The 16,821-nt window shown below is 38.5% G+C and overlaps 1 protein-coding gene across 1 annotated transcript; it reads right to left on the bottom strand.

The window, feature by feature from the left end:
- Nucleotides 1–3: 3 nt before the first annotated feature.
- On the bottom strand, nucleotides 4–16,359 carry LOC143463182 (pleckstrin homology domain-containing family H member 1-like). Its single transcript, XM_076961586.1, has 26 exons — nucleotides 16,051–16,359; nucleotides 12,242–12,304; nucleotides 11,838–11,987; nucleotides 11,126–11,209; nucleotides 10,679–10,760; nucleotides 10,189–10,370; nucleotides 9,249–10,061; nucleotides 9,034–9,112; nucleotides 8,900–8,958; nucleotides 8,424–8,465; nucleotides 7,914–8,127; nucleotides 5,890–6,227; nucleotides 5,459–5,621; nucleotides 4,934–5,076; nucleotides 4,334–4,522; nucleotides 3,880–4,170; nucleotides 3,572–3,763; nucleotides 3,377–3,474; nucleotides 3,097–3,274; nucleotides 2,624–2,782; nucleotides 2,139–2,333; nucleotides 1,637–1,818; nucleotides 1,388–1,517; nucleotides 1,075–1,161; nucleotides 832–957; nucleotides 4–550 (listed from the first exon to the last, which is right to left on the bottom strand). Exons 1-26 carry the CDS (start codon nucleotides 16,165–16,167, stop codon nucleotides 464–466), a joined length of 4,443 nt encoding a protein of 1,480 aa, XP_076817701.1. The 5' UTR covers nucleotides 16,168–16,359; the 3' UTR covers nucleotides 4–463.
- Between the last annotated feature and the right edge of the window lie 462 nt (nucleotides 16,360–16,821).

The raw sequence follows: 16,821 nt of genomic DNA, 5'->3' as shown, positions 1-16,821 counted from the left end.
GTCTTGTTTTACGTCTTCTTTTTGAGATATGAGGTTTATTAAATGATAAATGAATACTGCACGAAAGATATGACGATAACGCAATTTACAGGGGTTGGTTAAAAAACGCCTGCATGATATTCCTGAGTAGGATAATGTGCGCCGAAAAATGAAGCTTGGAGAAAGTTTAGAAACGAATATTTCAAAAACATCGTAACTTGTTGACAATCCTTGTGCCAATAGCGAGCAAATGACATGATGGCGGAGTATTCGGGGTGAAACAGCTTAAAAAACAACATACCAGCTAACAAATATAAATGGATTGCAAGCAATGCATATAGCACAAGCACATGTCATAAAAACATGGTGATAGGTTGAATGGAAGCAAGGAGCAATGCATCGTTCATTATTCAGTCCTGAGCAAAACGATTAGAAAAAAGATTATGCCATTGGAATGTGATTAAATCACAGAACAGTGATGACGTCATAATGAGGTCATTGCGCACATCTTCGAGTCCGGCGGGGAAGAAGAGTTGATATAATCCGCCATCAGTCGTACGACTTGGAGCATCTGTATAACACGGCGGAGTGTTAAAGAAACGACGTACGCAAGCGACGGTTAATATTTCGAGATTAACAGGCAATATCATAGTTAACAGATAACGTAGTTAATCACCTTTGCTGTTTACCAAAGATACAAAACAAAATATTCACACAGTAGCAAAAAACAATTCACAGCTAGCCAAAAGCATGTTGGAAAATATTTTGTTATTCCATTTGAGCTATTCATTCAACATATTTCATTTTCGAAAAAGGCTTTTAGATAAGGTGGAGCAAAAATAAAAGCACTACCTGTACTCTTGGCAAGGAAAAGAATAGTTTCCTTGACACGCCAGCCATCTCGGTCACCACCATAAACTGGTTCTTGCATCCACCAAATGTGACCAGGTCAGTGTACTCACATTTGTCCACGACCTCCTGTCAAAGGAAAAAAAGCAAATTTATTCAATCTTGTCAATTAAGTTGGACTGGTAATCTATCTCAGACAAACTTGCTTAGTGTGACCGATGGATATATGAAAAACGTCCTACATACCATTGTCTTGTAATTTAACATGGATAAACTATCTTCGCCAACGCACAACCAGGCGATGTCGCCCTTGTATTTTCCGCTTGTTTCAATCTGCGGACATATTTAAACAGGGCTGTTTAGATTCATACACATAAGCAGAAATCAACTCCAAGGCAAATCGAATCTAAGAACGCAATTTTCAGGAAAACAGTGCTTTGTGTGATGTTAAGTGATGTTACTTGTATATTCATAGGTGTATTTTATACCTATAAAACCAAATTGTACGACCTTTTCAAACAAATAGCCTACATGTATTTTACCGGGCACTACCGAATACCTTGGCAGCAAAAAGCGTAGAGCCGCAAAGTGGCCACTTCCGAGCTATATTCAAGAAGATTCTCACGCAATCTGATGACGTGGTACCGTGTAGCAACTCCCAATGCTCAAGTATTCTTTCTCGAAGTTGTCTAAAGATAAGTAACACATAGATTAAAACTACGCTACAGTAATGTTCGAAATGGATTAAACACGAAGTTTACAATCAAGATTTTCACTTAATATTTTCGACTAAAGGTTTCGTTCTTACTTCGTTTGATGTTTGTTGCGATATCGGGCGGGGTAGAACCTTTTTATAACGTTATCTGCCGAACTCTGATCATGGATGTCATCCTGTCTGTTGCCATGGTGAAGTTGCGCCAGCAATGACGTCATCTCCACGGCGAGTTCTCGACTGAGGGGAAAGCGATCGCGTGACATAGCATCAGCAATCTGAAGTAATTAAACAAATAAAATAAAGGAGTAAATTTAAAACAACCCGATGACAGAATTTTACTATAGCTTGTCAACAGTCTCAGACACCGACATTAACAAGAAGTTCGGTAGAGATTACATCGATCTATGATCAACAACTGCAAATAACTACAACAACAACAGGCAATCGGCTTTGAAAACCAGCGCCATGTACCAGGAACATATCATATCAGAAATATGGTATCTGTTAAAGATGGGGGAGTTCACCGGCTAGCAAAATATACACAAGGATCAGTGTTGATAGAAGATACGAAAAATTTCAAATAAACCAAACCCACCTGGTATACTAGCAGGGGCCGTTCCTTTTGTGTTTCTAAGGTTTGGTACATTTTGAAGCTTAGCCGTTGAAGAAAGGAAAATCGAGCCGTGCTTCTGTTAACATCACCTTCACCAGGGCTGGACTGAGCAGACTGCTTGGATACAACTGCTTGCTGACGTAAGACCCTCTCCCAGGTTGACATCGCATCACACAACTATCGCATATTTGGAATAATTGGAAAAACGTTATAAATTGTGAGACGCCACGTACAGTAACAATGACTTGATGCATGAAGCATAACAAGGCATTTGCTTTGGAATAAAATCTAGCGTTCGATTAATTATTATTCAACAGAGGCTTGTTTGAATACACCAGTTGATTAAACAATAAACGGAGGAACTTATTCTGGAATAAAAACGAGCGACGTTATCTCACTGATTGTTGTACCGTATACGAGCATAATCGATACGCATGGACTGCAGAAATCAAAGGAAATCAACTAACCTTGACAGACGGTTCAACGTAATGCGCCGCTGAAATGGACATATTAGGATCGTCAACAAAGAGACCAAATCCAGAAGTTGTATGATGACGCAAGCCTTTCTGTACGTTGATTCGGTTCGAAAATTCGCTCGCCGTGGTCGATCCATCAAAGCTAACTACCTGAAAAATGGATGAGCACTTATGAAAAGTTATACCATTGTGCTACAGTGTCTACGTTTCCGCTCAATTTGCAATAATAACAGAATTTCCGCCCGAGCAGGATTTGAAGCCTTGTTCTAAGCGAAACTATAAACTTTCTCACGTTTTCAGGCGTTCTGAGATTAAAGTTTGTGCTTTTGGGTTTTGCTATCATAAGACAGCAGTTTTCGAGTGTTTAGAAAGCACAGAACATACCGTAAAAACAAGATAACAACTAAACTATTCGTGTTAACACTGACCCTAAACACACATCAAGTACGCAGTCAAACACATACCTGATAAGAACCGTCTGCAAAATGTACAGGGACGCTGAACGGCAAGGAATGGTGATAGGGGTTTTGCAGCAATATGGAAAGAGCTTCCGTTCTGGACGGCGGTGCCACCCTTTCTCCAACACTGCTAGTACGCTCCACTGTTCGACGGCAGTAGAGCACATACTGACCCACTTCGTTTCTGATAAAAAATAATACTGGATACAAACTTATGTCTATGGCATTTAAAGTATGAATGAATAGTTTTAGTGTCTACATGGATATGGTATTTGTAAGTACTAACTTGGGGTTGGCGTGTCGACTGAGATGAGCTTTTAGAAGCCAGAGAAGCTTTCCTTGTGGTAGAAAGAGTGGTAGTAACAGTGATAACAATTTCCAACCCTATTAAATGTTTTCGTGGTATTTTTCTTGGCTAACCGTTGTCGAGAAAATAATATTGTCCTTTTAAAACCTTTGTCTTTTAAACAAACCACAATACCTGCAGGTACGAGGAATCATTTGGGCTTTTAATTTCCGTACTTCTTCTATTGGTCAATTTAATCAGCTGACTAAACACTTCATTGCGCAGATGCAAATGAGTCAGGCAAGACTGGGCAATGCGTTGGGCCATCGTGATGTGATAATCGGCTGATGCAGCGTCCATAGACACGTTAGAAAACAGTTGAATCGACTAAAATGAAACGAGAAATTTCTCAAGGGGACGCACAACAACAATCTCAAGAGCTCTCGCAACTGCATTGCCAGCAACTGTATTTGGTTTATACGTGACCACAGGGAAATAGTTACCTTGGCAAGTTTAATCGCTTCTGTTTGCAGAGCATCTGTCGGCAGGGTCGTGAGGGGGCGAGTTATACCGTCTTTTGAGTAAGACAATATTGGGTTCCGCCAAAGCGTTCCACTGGCCGGGCTTTTACCACGTTTTGCCTCCGAGCCGGACTTTTCCGACTGCAACAACTTGACGACCAAGCGTTCGTATTCTGTGCCGGCTGAAGGGTCAAATGAGGACGTTTCCAGCGCTGGTGACGCAGTTAAGCCGGTTGAATGCGTTGCTAGTGTTAGTTTGTGCAACCATGCGATCTAAAATATTGACATTTGTCCAGTTATTGTGAGTATGGTTTTACAGGGTCTGTAACAAAAATTGTGTACAGAACATTTTAAATGAATAATTATATTTCCTTCCATGACAATCAGAAACGAAAGTTCGCCTAAATTGCTTGGCTTTACATCCGATCAATTGTACCTTTTGTGATTCTGTCTCTAACGACAAAAATACGTCACGTCCGCTTTCGCTTCTCCGCCTGATCACGATCACGTGATCAAAGGCAGGTAAGGTTCGTCGATACTGATGACTAGCGCCGATCGGTGATTGAACGTTCAATTGAACAACTTCGACGGAACAACCTTTTAAGGAGAGTCGGTCGAGGGGCATCTGTGTTAGAGTCATGTTAGTAAATACTATATCATTAGAACCATTTTTAACTGTTTTCGTTAAAAAAAAACGATTCTATCTGCAAGGTAGGTTTTTTATGTATCTATCTGAAAGAAGGCACAGTAGATCGCATCCGCGAACCACATTATTGCTTGAAAAATTCTAACATTGTCACGCATGCAGGACTCAAATACGAATATTGTCTGCGTCAGATCTTTACAACAGAGAACAAGAGTTTGTCTGCAAGCTTAATGTGTTTAAGAGTACTGCTCACAAACCGATGCAAACTACACAACAAAAGTAAACCCGAGATAAAATTAACGCAGCAGTTATTTTACAAGAAGGTTCTTATATTAAATTCCACACAAACACGTCAATTGTATGGGTACAAAAATGTGGAAAAATACACACCTCTACGCCGTCTTCTCGCTCGTAATATTCAAGAGTGTCACCAAGCATTCGTGCCCAAACCCTACAGCTACTACCGCCAACCGTACGTGTTATCCAGCCAGCTGTTATTTCTTCTTTTTTGTTTCCGATGGTGGCTTGCAAAGCTGGAAATAGCATAAAACAGGTAATTGCATGTCGTGGTTGAGCCGTAACATAGATTGTATTTAAATCAACAATCTGACAACTTCTGAGGAACAAAAGAGCTTGTTGAAAACACGCGCGGTAATCTCCTCCAAAAATGGAACGAGCTTTAAGCCTCCCCAACCCGGGCACGTATATCTGTGGCCCTCAAAATACCTTTCTAACCTCCTTTTGTGACAACATTAGCGCGATAATATGGTCCACACTAAAGCAACTAAGCGCTTTGTTCATCATATAAAGCTTTTCAAAACCAAAATCAAAAGTTCACAGTATTGAAAAACGTTTTAAAACAATGCGTTGGAGTCAAGCAAAATCTTTTTTTGTCTAAAACGTGTTTTTTTTTACCGTTAATCCAATCAGTGGCGGCTTGCTGAGAATCAGCGCTGAGATAATAAGTTCGTTTCCCGCTGACAAGTTGAAATGTGGAAACGGCAGTATCATCACGTGACAACTTGACATCCACTCCGGTCAGTGCAATTTGTCCTTGAGGTTTTCTTGTGATGTCATTCTGCCAAATAACGCATTTAAGTCAGGTCTTCAGGTGGAATTATTCCGGTATAGGTAAAGCGCTTGGTTCCCTTTACATTGATATATCGTCGTAAAACAGTTGCAAAAAAATAAACATTAAAATTCGGCCTGGCGCGCATGAAACAGCTTTTGACGAAGTGTACTTGTCAGCGTGTATTACAACAGCGCACAAGAAAACCATTTTCTTCTACTAAATTCACACATAATTATCTTTGCTTTGTGCAGAACTTAAACAATATGATACTTACTGGCGACTTGAAGTAGAGCAAGTTCTTGTTTTTGAGAACACACCATCGCTTCTTCCAGGTTCTTACTCTTCCTCCAAGTTTATTCAGGTATCCGCATCTCTGGCCTCCTGAAGAGGAAGCTCCGGCGGAACGGGATTCTTCAGCGAAAGAGGCCTTATATCCTCCGGGATTTATTGGCCTCGATCCGGTAAAGGAAGAAGTTGACTGATGTCGGGATGTCTTGAAGAGTTTATGCTCCGGCTCCGAACTGTCGCTGTTCGCAGAGTTGCATCCGATCTGCGCGTCTGGAGGAATTGCGTAATCGCCTTCGGAGCTTCCCATTGACTGTTGAGAGTTTGCTGGAATTGAAAATCATTTTTATATCAACCATAGTTAAAGAAATAAACAATCAATCAACTCTAATTCACTTCAACAATTCGTTTGGATTTACTCCGGCAAGGAACAGATTTTACGATATAAATTGTTAATGTACAAAAAATGTGAAAATGCTATAGTAGAATAAACAAAAAGAAAAAGCCTGACATTATTGTTGTGTAGTATTTGTAGTGTAGTGCGTTAAAAAGGGGTCGAGATACAAGTGTTTCAAGCAAATTTCGTGCCAGCAGGTAAGATCTACAAAAAGTCTGAGCATATCAGGAATGTAAAACTTGCAAAAAATAGCACAAGCATGAAGTTAGACAGGGATCAGACTGCTGACTGCTAACAGCGAAGCATGTAAACTATAAAATAAAGACAAGGGTTGTCTAACATTTCTCCATGACGTTTTAAGCATTGCCGCTGGGAGTAGCCAAGTTTGCTCAAATTAATAACCACTGTGTTTGGAGTGGCTATCAGATTTCGATAAAGGCCAAGTGCCACTACAGCGTAGTGTGTTTTCATTGTCATATCCCTTTCACAACAACGCGTTGGAATTTGTTAAGCTGTGAAAAGTGATTTATATTGATTCGATCAACTGCTTTCATACACACAAACTGCCGATGATGATTTTATAACGTACATGCGATGGCATTAAAACCCAAGTAAAATTGCTTTCTTATCTGTAATATCAGCAATTCTTCAAAAATTGAAGTTTACTGCTGTGGTTATCGCATACGTCAAGCTTTTGTGGCTTTACAAAGCGGCGTGATCAAAGAGCGTTACCCAAACGACGAAAAATTATTTTGCGTGTTGTGAATCACACAGACGGTATTATTGACCAAATATCGTTGGAACAATGGCTGATTGTGCTCATCTGCCCCAAATCCGGTTAGCCAAGTCGCAATTTCACATATGAGCAATTTTCAATTTTTAAAACGCGGCCGTTAAATAGTATAGCGACTTTAATCGCGTTTCAAAGCAGATCTTAGCTTAATAGAGAGATACTTATGGAAACAATTTCACGAATTTAAACAAAATGGGAAATAGAACAACGGTGTGAAAATCTTGGTAATTTTTGGAACTGCTGACAGTCTGTAATGATGCCCGGCTAACCTTTGTAGAGATTTGATTTGACTCGTGGAGCTCGTTAAAAATATTTGGGACGTCTTTGTCCTTATCTTGTCTGGTACAACACCGAGGGCTTTCAAGCAAAAATAACAACAGAAGCGGGAACCTAAAATTAGAAAGACGTCATCCTATGAATTTGTGTTCCGGCAACGTGTAATTGAAAGCTCGTGTGAGAAGTAGAGCGTGAAAAATTAATCCAACGCCAGCTTGTAATGGGAAAACACGGACTGACCAATTAAGTTGGTCGTAAAAGCTATAGTCGTTAAAATAGTTTTCACTGAGCACGTGCACATCTGAAAACGGGGCACCGCGTGAATTTAAATGAAAAATAAAAGGCACAAAAAAAATAATGTTCATTAAACAGACGAGTTAAAAGTGGAATTTTACATTGGAGCGAAATATCGAAGTAAAAAGCTTTGAACCAATATCGACATACTATCTATAGTCGTGACTATTAAAGCGTTGATATGCCAGGGCAATCTATCAATATTTTCTCAACATTCACTATCAATTTGCAATGTCAGCATTATCAATTTTACCTCGTTTCAGAGCTTTGGCAATGCCGGGACTTCCGTTTCTTCGTTGGTGGATGACGACATTGCTGATGTCCGCAGATGCGATCAAGCTTCTTGAGGAGCGATGAGGAGTACGTGGTGAGAGCTGGCGAAGCGGCGACGATGGATGAGAAAAATTGTCGTCATCGGAGGAGTCAGACGCATCGGTGAAAGGGATTCGACGAATTTGAGCGGCTCGCTAAGTCAAACATGGTCGTAAAAGCTTTGTTGAAGCGATTGAACGTATTTTGAGATAAAACAACAATATCAAAAAACCAAAAACTCCTCAAACTCCTCAAACTCTCTGGCTTTTATAACTTTATTCCACGCGATATTCGTAGTTCAGAGTGATAATAATCTGAAAACGTTTTTTCAAAAATGCTTTTTTTACTGCGTGTGTGGCGGTGATATGTAAGGCTGTATGCAATGGTTACAAAGTTACACAGACTACATATTATGTTTGCTAATTAGTAATTGGAACACAGCCCAACTTACCCCTTTAATCTTCGTATACACTGGAATGGTCAAAGGGTGTTGCTAAAAACATAAAGCGTAACGAAGATCAGGTAAATATTATTTAAGGCAGCGCCAGTTAAAAGCCCTTTGAGGTAAAAAAGTATGTCTGCCAAGGCTACACCCTTTCATGTAACCGACATTTAGAAGCCGGATTGAAAACGCCGGAATACACAGATCCATTTAAGCGCCGCTCATCAATGCATAACTCAAAACAATGAGCACATTCAGTCCACAACAACAATAACAACAGAGATTCGTAAAGCGCATTACCACCTATGAGGTTGAAAAATTATCCCGACCGATTGGGTGGTAATTTAGTCGGCTGTGAGAATGGCTCTTGTTATGGCTTTCAAAAATGATACGAAGTAATGAAAATACACCGTCTATGTTCGGTCTGACAGCGCTCAATTTAACGATCAAAAAGCTGCTGATTTTAATATTTTGAAATATATTACCTTGTAAACGAGCTCCGCAAATTCGTCTGGTTCTCGCTCCATGTTTAACAGAGCGGTGTCTACACAAAAAAATTTTTCTTTGTTTTTGCTCAAAAATGTGCGTGTTGACATAGAATTTCATTTACAAAACTTACTTTTGTGAGGTGCAGATTTACTTACGGCTCCAGCAGATATCTTAAAACCGTTCTTTGCGACGTCATACAACTTGGATTCCTAAGAACACGAATTTCATCAAAAAAATGACTTTATATTTCACGGAATTTGCAAAATACGTTTGATTAACATTTAGCGGGTAAATAATCGTTAGTAAGTTACTTCATTTTATAAATTACATTAATCTCTTAATTACCCAAGATGGCAAACGATGCATTGGAGGAGTTGGTGGGCGTCCACCCTGCTGCACCCTCCATCCTGTAACAGGAAGAGATGAAGATAGTACTGAAGTTGGTGACGATTTGCTGAAGTTCTGATCGGTGACCATTGTTTCTTCCTCCTGCAGAATAGCAGGAAGAGGAGACGATGAAGCATCAGGATTTGCTCCAGGGACTGCAATAGGTGATGTTTTTTGCCTCGTAAATGAACTACTTCTTGGACCTGGACTCTTAGATTTTGACCTTTGCTTTACTCTCTTGTCACGTCCTCTGGATGAAGTAGGAGTATCGTCATGTGTTCTTCCTTTTTGATGATGATCAGTTAATCCCTTAAATTTTCTCCGGATGCTGCCAAATGTTCCCATAAAATGATGATGAGTTTGTGGAGAGCTTGATGAAGTTGGAGATGTGGATGATTTTGTAGAAGATGCCACGGGTTTTGTCATTGGAAGGGTAGAGGATTTATTAACCTCCTTTACATCTTCATCCTTCCCGACATTCAACATGTCTGTATCTGCGGCACTCTTCACTGCTGTTGATCGTGATTTACCGGGCATAAATCTTGATAAAGGAGCGACTTTAACATATTTATCTTCGGCTTTCAGTGAGAAGATCTGAGATGATTTTTTCACAGTTGTGTTTTCTGACAGATTATCTGTGACATCTTTTTTCGAGGTATCATTCTTGGCTGATAGGTTCTCATCGCTCTGAGTATCACAGTGTTCAAGCTCCATTGAAGCTCGAGTTGATTGTTGGCCGTCTGCAACTGATTCCTCCATATCAGAATGAACCTGAAAATAACAAACATGAGACAAGCCCACAGCTGTCAGCTTTGAAACATTTTAGAAAAAGTTTGTGTCCTCTTTTAAAATTGGAGAAATGTACAGGGTCTCCAATAAACAAAGTTATTACCACTACCTTATTATCAAACAGTGGACTGGTCTGCCAGCTTGGACTAGTTGGAGAAGAGATTCGACTCGAAGGTGCTTTTTCCTGGACAGTGATGGGTGATTTGGAGACCGACTGAAGAGAAGTATCCGGTTGATGTTGGGAAGCTGAAGAGTGTGGTATTGAGGATGTTGAAGACTGATCAAGCAGCTCTATAACAGTTAAATAACGTTTGTAGATCCACACTCACTTGTAAGACACCGACCTAAATCAATTTACATGCTTTAAGCCTTAAGGGAATTAACAATTAAAACTAGCAAATTTCTAATACTTCCACCTTGTCCGTAATATTGCAAGTAATTAGTTTATGAAAGAGGGCACCTAAGTTGAATTGAGTTAAGACTCTACGTACTGTCGTCACACGCTAACTAATGCGATTGTCCAGTTCAACCTCTAATGACCTCTCCCATAAGCAGTACTTAACTTAAAGTTACAGTAGTGCGTGGCAGGTCATACGAACCAGTTAATCTTCGCTGCATGGACTGTACTGCTGCACTTAATCTTGTGTTTGAATCCCGCAATTCTTCTTTCTCTTTTTCGGCCTGACAAGAACATGACAAAAAAACAAGTCAAATTAAAGTGTGATACCTTGTTACTAAATGACACAATGATGACACAACGTTGATACCAAATGAATATTTAGGTGAGTTGTATGATACAGTTTTATACAACCAATTGTGATAAAAGCCTTGGTTGATATAAAGAACACATTTATTCGAAGCCTTTCGCAAAATGTAGGCAATCAGGGTACAACAACGTGGCTATGTTTAAATAAAGTTAAACTTGATACTCAGAGCTCTTAACTTTTCCGGTTTAACCTCCTCAGCAGCTGCGTTATTTTAGCGTAAACGACGAATTTTTGTGCAGCAAAACCTGTGCACATTGTATAGAAAGCCAAAGTACTTACCGAACTTAAAGTCTTTGAGACCCATTCCTTTATCTTGAGCGCTTTTTCGTGCAAAGAACCTTTGTCCAATTTTCGAAGGTAATGCTAAAAATAAAAGGCAAAATTTCTTAAAAAAAAACTAGTGAAAAGTGCTAATGAGACAACAACAGGGCAACAAAACTTTGAACGGGAGAAGTTAGTTATAAAACAAGTTTGTAGATAAAAACTTATGAAACCTTCGGTTAAAAATCATCGCTTAGCGTTCATTAATTATTTGCTACACGCAATTTTGGAAAGAATCAAATCCTTACAAATATTAAACTTAACTGTACATTTACAACGTAGCCAAGGACGTTCATAATCATCGTCTAACGAACGACGATCAAGCGCACATAATATCATAAATCGGCGTGGTTATGCTTGAAATATTTCGAAAAATTCCTGACCTGAACGACGCATATTTACAAAACATGATAAGCCGGAAGCATATCATCTATGGGCACCAACACATAATATTGAGGGGCAGTCAAGAAGGTAACGGGAGATTATGCTATTTTACAACAAGTGCGTAAATTTCTGTTTTAATTTAAATTATATTTAATTTTTTTTCAAGCAGTTTATAGAATAGCAAACATTCAACAAAATCAAAGAATCGACCAAAATAGTAATTAATTCCCTGTTGCAACACCAACCAATGATAACGTTTATGAAAAGCAATTTCACGCAAATTCACCTCGTATTCGAGTTCCTTTTCCAGTGCAAGAATGCGTTCTTGTTGTTCAAGACAACGTTTCTCCAGTTCCACTATCTTTTGCTGATGGAACTCCTCTGCTTCTTCAGATGCGCCGGGAACACCAGCTATGCTGTCCCGGAGAAGTGCAAGCTTGAATATGAATGCAAAAAATACAAAGATAAAAGTAATTTCCGCCAAACAACGAGTGTATAGGAACATGACAACTGCGCAGTCGAATTACACTTGACTAAACCGAGCATCCCAATTAAATATACAACAGGTGCTAAGTCGCGTTCAAAATGTAATACTGTACAACTAAATTTGAAAGAAATTTTAAGACAACAGGTGACATGTGGGCGGCGTGTAATAGCAGAGGTGCCGAAGCGGTCCCATGAGGTATTTACCTGGTAATCAGCGTCAGCTGCCCTCCCCTCAGCCTGCTCGAATTTTACGGTTAACTCTTCCATCTGAAACAAAACGGCATCGTATTACGCGATTGATTTGAGCACAATATAGTAACTGTAAATTCAATATAACAAGCTTTACATTGCGTTTACTGCGCTGGCCGTAAAGTAAAACCACGCCTATACTTCAATTACAGAGGGTTCAGCTTTGCAATTCCAAAAATATATCGACACTTATATCTACATAGACATGATGCGCGCTTTCGCAAATATGATGCAAATCAAAATACACGCTGGTGTACACAGGAACAGTTATAAAAAACAAGTCTGTATTTTAGCACAACTCGTGACCATTGTGTTTGTTAAATTAATTATTATTATGAGCGATATTCGACGATTTAATAAACTTTCTGAAATATACGACTGTGTTATCAACGCCATCAAACTGTCAAGGTGAATTACGGAAATATAAAGAATTATCATTTCCCCGATTGCCCTGTTTAAAAATTGCAAACGAATATTAAAATCGTCATCTGCTGAATGGGGATGAAAGAAGCGAAGCGGCTAGCGAAAACTGCGAAGAGCATCTAGCAAAAATAGTATAAACTTCGCAGTATGAATTACACTATTTGAACTTGTCCGAGTGGCACACTTGTCACGCTTCGCTGCCTTTTTCAGAGATGGTCCTTCAGCGTCATTTATAACTCATTTCGAAAGAGGACATCAAGTGAGTTATCTTGCCGAAATCTTCACCTGCCAGTAAGCATTTGACATTCCACTCAGCACAACACACTTCACTAGTCAGTAACATTTTCATGGAGGATAACTTCTATTACGCGGGTGAATGTTGGTCGTGAGCGTTATAGCTTATTATAGTAACGGGTGACGAGGTCCCTACATTACATTGCTCTAAATGCCGGAATAATTCATACTTGAAAAAAATGTAATAATAATAATGTAATAGAATCCTAATCAGTAATCACACAAAACTGGTAACTTCTAGTAATTCAATGTAGGAAACTATGAACGCGATCCAATGGTAACAGCAGTGAAATATCTCCAGCCAAAGTAAATCTTCCAGTATATGGTATGAGCAAAAATGGCATGAAAGAATTTTCCTTTTTATGACTCAAGTTTTATTAAATTTCCTAATGAGCTGATAAATGTTTAAAAAAACGTTATCAGCACTGGACAAGCCTTTCTAAAGACGTCTTGTGTGGTCTCTCAATTGGCCACTTCTGGCCGCTGATAACCAAGATAAACAGGCAAGATCACAAAAGCAATTGGCGTGTTGTTTATTTATCTGTTTTTGAAAGGAAGCTAATCGGACTTATAAACCCCAAACAGTCAGGATTGGCGAAATACGCGGTGTTATACGAGGAACATCTAAATTTAACAACAAACAGCAGACCCTATTGATAGTACTGTAATAGGTATATCGCTAATACCGGTATACGTTAGTAAAGGCACATGGCGGCAATACGATAGATCCTAACTGCTGAAACAGACATTAATGCAAGACTTGGTCAGCGCGCAAAGTCAACGAATAATAGTTTGCTTGGCTTAAAATTAGATTGACATGACAAGGCTGAAAAGCAAGGCCATGACGGGTCGTCAATTTTGCTTGCACCAACAACCTAAATTTCCATGTTGCTCTTCAGTGGGACACATCAACGGCGTATTTGGCAAACAGCGCTTGCTTTGACGTGATGCAAGCAGCGTCAAGGTTAGTGAGGAATAACATTTAGGCTGCAACTATTTTACCAGAAAAATCTTGCGTTCGAAGCTAACTTTCACAGTTTCTTGTTAACCTAAGTTAAATGTTATAACATAGTAATCTAAGCCTAACCTAAATATACCTTATAATCTAAATCTATCTCCAACAAAGCCTTAAATAGCTAAAATTAATTTTTTTGCGTACCCATTCTCCTAACCTAATGAGCCTTGACGTAAAACTTGCAACGACTGCCAATGAAACAACTTGCATTATCATAACCTTGGATCAAAGCATGTTAGACAGATTTATAACTGAAATAGGCAAGGTGGGCTTGCTTTGAACTGTACTCAAAATACAGTCCATTATCAGAAAGACGAAAAGTAAGCACTTTGCAGAGTGATGCGAAACCAATCCAATCACGTTAATAATTTAATTAGAGCAAAAGCACAATGCAATTAAGAAACTATGACACTCTGAGACAAACAGCTGAAATGCAACAAGCTCGATTTGTGAACTGCAGAGTAATTAAAATCTGAGAAACCAGCTGCAGTGCAAGTACTCTTAATCAGTATTCATTATATGCACTACAGTACAATCACTACAGTACAGATTGTACCAAGTACAATCAAGAACGGCACGTCACACTTATTAATAAATATACTTATATACAGAATTTAAACTAGTTACGTATATACTGTATATAAATATGTATATGCAAAAACATACAGAAAGTCACAAGTATGGTAAAAAAGTAAATAAGTAATTAACCTTGCATATGACTAAGCAACCGAGTTACTTTTATTAATGGCTGTAGGGTTTGTTCTCCACCACACACACAAAATGTTATAAATGTGAACTGTAGTAACTTTATGACTCATTATCAAGAGCAAACATGGTAATAAAGAAGATATTAAGAAGTGATTTGTCAATGGGACAAGTAAATCAAGCGAAAATGTCAAAGCTTAACCCACACTAGGGGTGGTTATGCAAGGTGCTTGCTTAGAGCCTTCTAAAGGTATCGCAAATGTATTGAGAACACAAACCAAAATACGCAATAGCTCATAATCCAATCTGAGATAGTATTTCCATGTTCTTTAACTCAGCTTTAGTAATTCAGTTTACAGATACATACCTCGTATGTATTGAATAATATATTAGCAGCTGCATAGAAAGAAATTTCGTACAATCCGGTGTAAATAACGGGTTATAAGTTTGTTTACAGAGAATTACAACCAACATGTGACTCACTTCACCAGGGCAATTTACACTGGCAGTAAAGTCAATGTTTAAACATAATCTAATAGGAGTTGATCAAAGCATTGCTATAAGCTAGTGATTGCTTTAAATGTCTTTTTTTCTAAAAAGACAAGCATGATAAAGGCAATGTTGACCAAGTGACAAGGAAATGAGAAAAAGTGATAACAAGACAAACAAAATACTCACTTTTCCTGACAAGAGAGGAGATGACAGTCCTGGGTGTATTGATTTAAATATAAAATAGGGTGGGAAATTTTTTTTCTGGAAATTTCTCTGTTTAAAACTGACTTTCATAAAAAAATTTCAGTCCAATGACAGTATTGTGGATGGTTGAATGTGATATTTATTGCTATATACAGGAAACCATGTCCAGCCAGACTAACTTACACTGTGAACCAATATACCCCAATTTAATTTTGATTTCTCACCGGCTTATGTCATTAGATCAACAAATTAGTTATCAGTTATCCCCTAATGGTTTTTCTCACATTAGACAACAGTTCACTCTTAAGGATGAAGCCCTTCATTTAAATTTTTTGAAAGTATATCAAGCTTTTAAAAAATGGTTTGGCTAACAATGAAAACTAAAGTGAATTTTGCACTTGAAAGCTTTCAAGTTTTTTCTCACTGGTAGTAAGATAGACTGCAATGATACATATTTTCGTTATTAAAAGACCTTAATTTATGTAAAGCAAATCCATTTGTATACTTTAAAAGTACAAAATATTTCTGCAATACTGTCAGAACCTAAAAATGATACTGCAAAACGGAAAATTGATCAGCTGTATATATAAAATGTATCAGTAATTGTTTGCATTGTAAACAGATATTTCACCTTTTGAGAAAGTTTGGTCCTAATCGCTGTTGCCTGAACACGAAACTGACGCAATTTTCCCTCCATCTGCAAATACATCTTCTTCCATTCCATTGCAGAAAGTGATGACCCGTCCATTTTGTTGTGCCTTTTTGTCTCTTTGCTATATCACCAGTGCAATGAAGTTGATTTACATATTAAATATCACTTCAGCATTTCATCCCAATTGGTACAGAAAATGCAATCACATGCATTTCATCATTCACTATTGCATGCTTGCAGCCATCACTAACTCCTCATAAACTTCTGGAGGTCTTTATCTTATGATCTCTGGACACAGGGAATACAGTACATTTCAGATTTGTTAATTATTACCTTAAATCTTTTGCGTTTTTATTTTGAACGGTCACCCAGTTTACTGGAGGCAGCGAAGCAATAAAACAGTCTTAGCACAACAGCTTACTTTAGAGTTTAGAATGTGTGGATGGTTTAGCGGCGTTCAGTTGGCTAGTCTTAATAAAAAGCATGATATTGCTTAATCGTATGCGTAACAACTCCTTTTAGTAAAAGGTTGCAAGGCGACGCTATACAGTGCAAAGACCGAGGGTTTCTTATTTTTAGTCAGCCTAAACTGATGAATTTGTAGAATGTAAACACATCGGGCCATTCAAAGAGTGGAAATCTTACACTGTATGCTTTCGATGTAGGCTTACCTTTTCAAGCTTTAAGAGCGCAATCAGACCGGACCTGCCACCAGTTTATTTCTGAAAATTAATGTGGTTACTTAGTCTG

The sequence above is a fragment of the Clavelina lepadiformis genome, chromosome 6 (assembly GCF_947623445.1).
Source record: "Clavelina lepadiformis chromosome 6, kaClaLepa1.1, whole genome shotgun sequence".
Classification (NCBI taxonomy): Eukaryota; Metazoa; Chordata; class Ascidiacea; order Aplousobranchia; family Clavelinidae; genus Clavelina; species Clavelina lepadiformis.
Note: the sequence above shows the minus strand (reverse complement) of the source record. Positions and strands in the feature narration are given on the sequence as shown.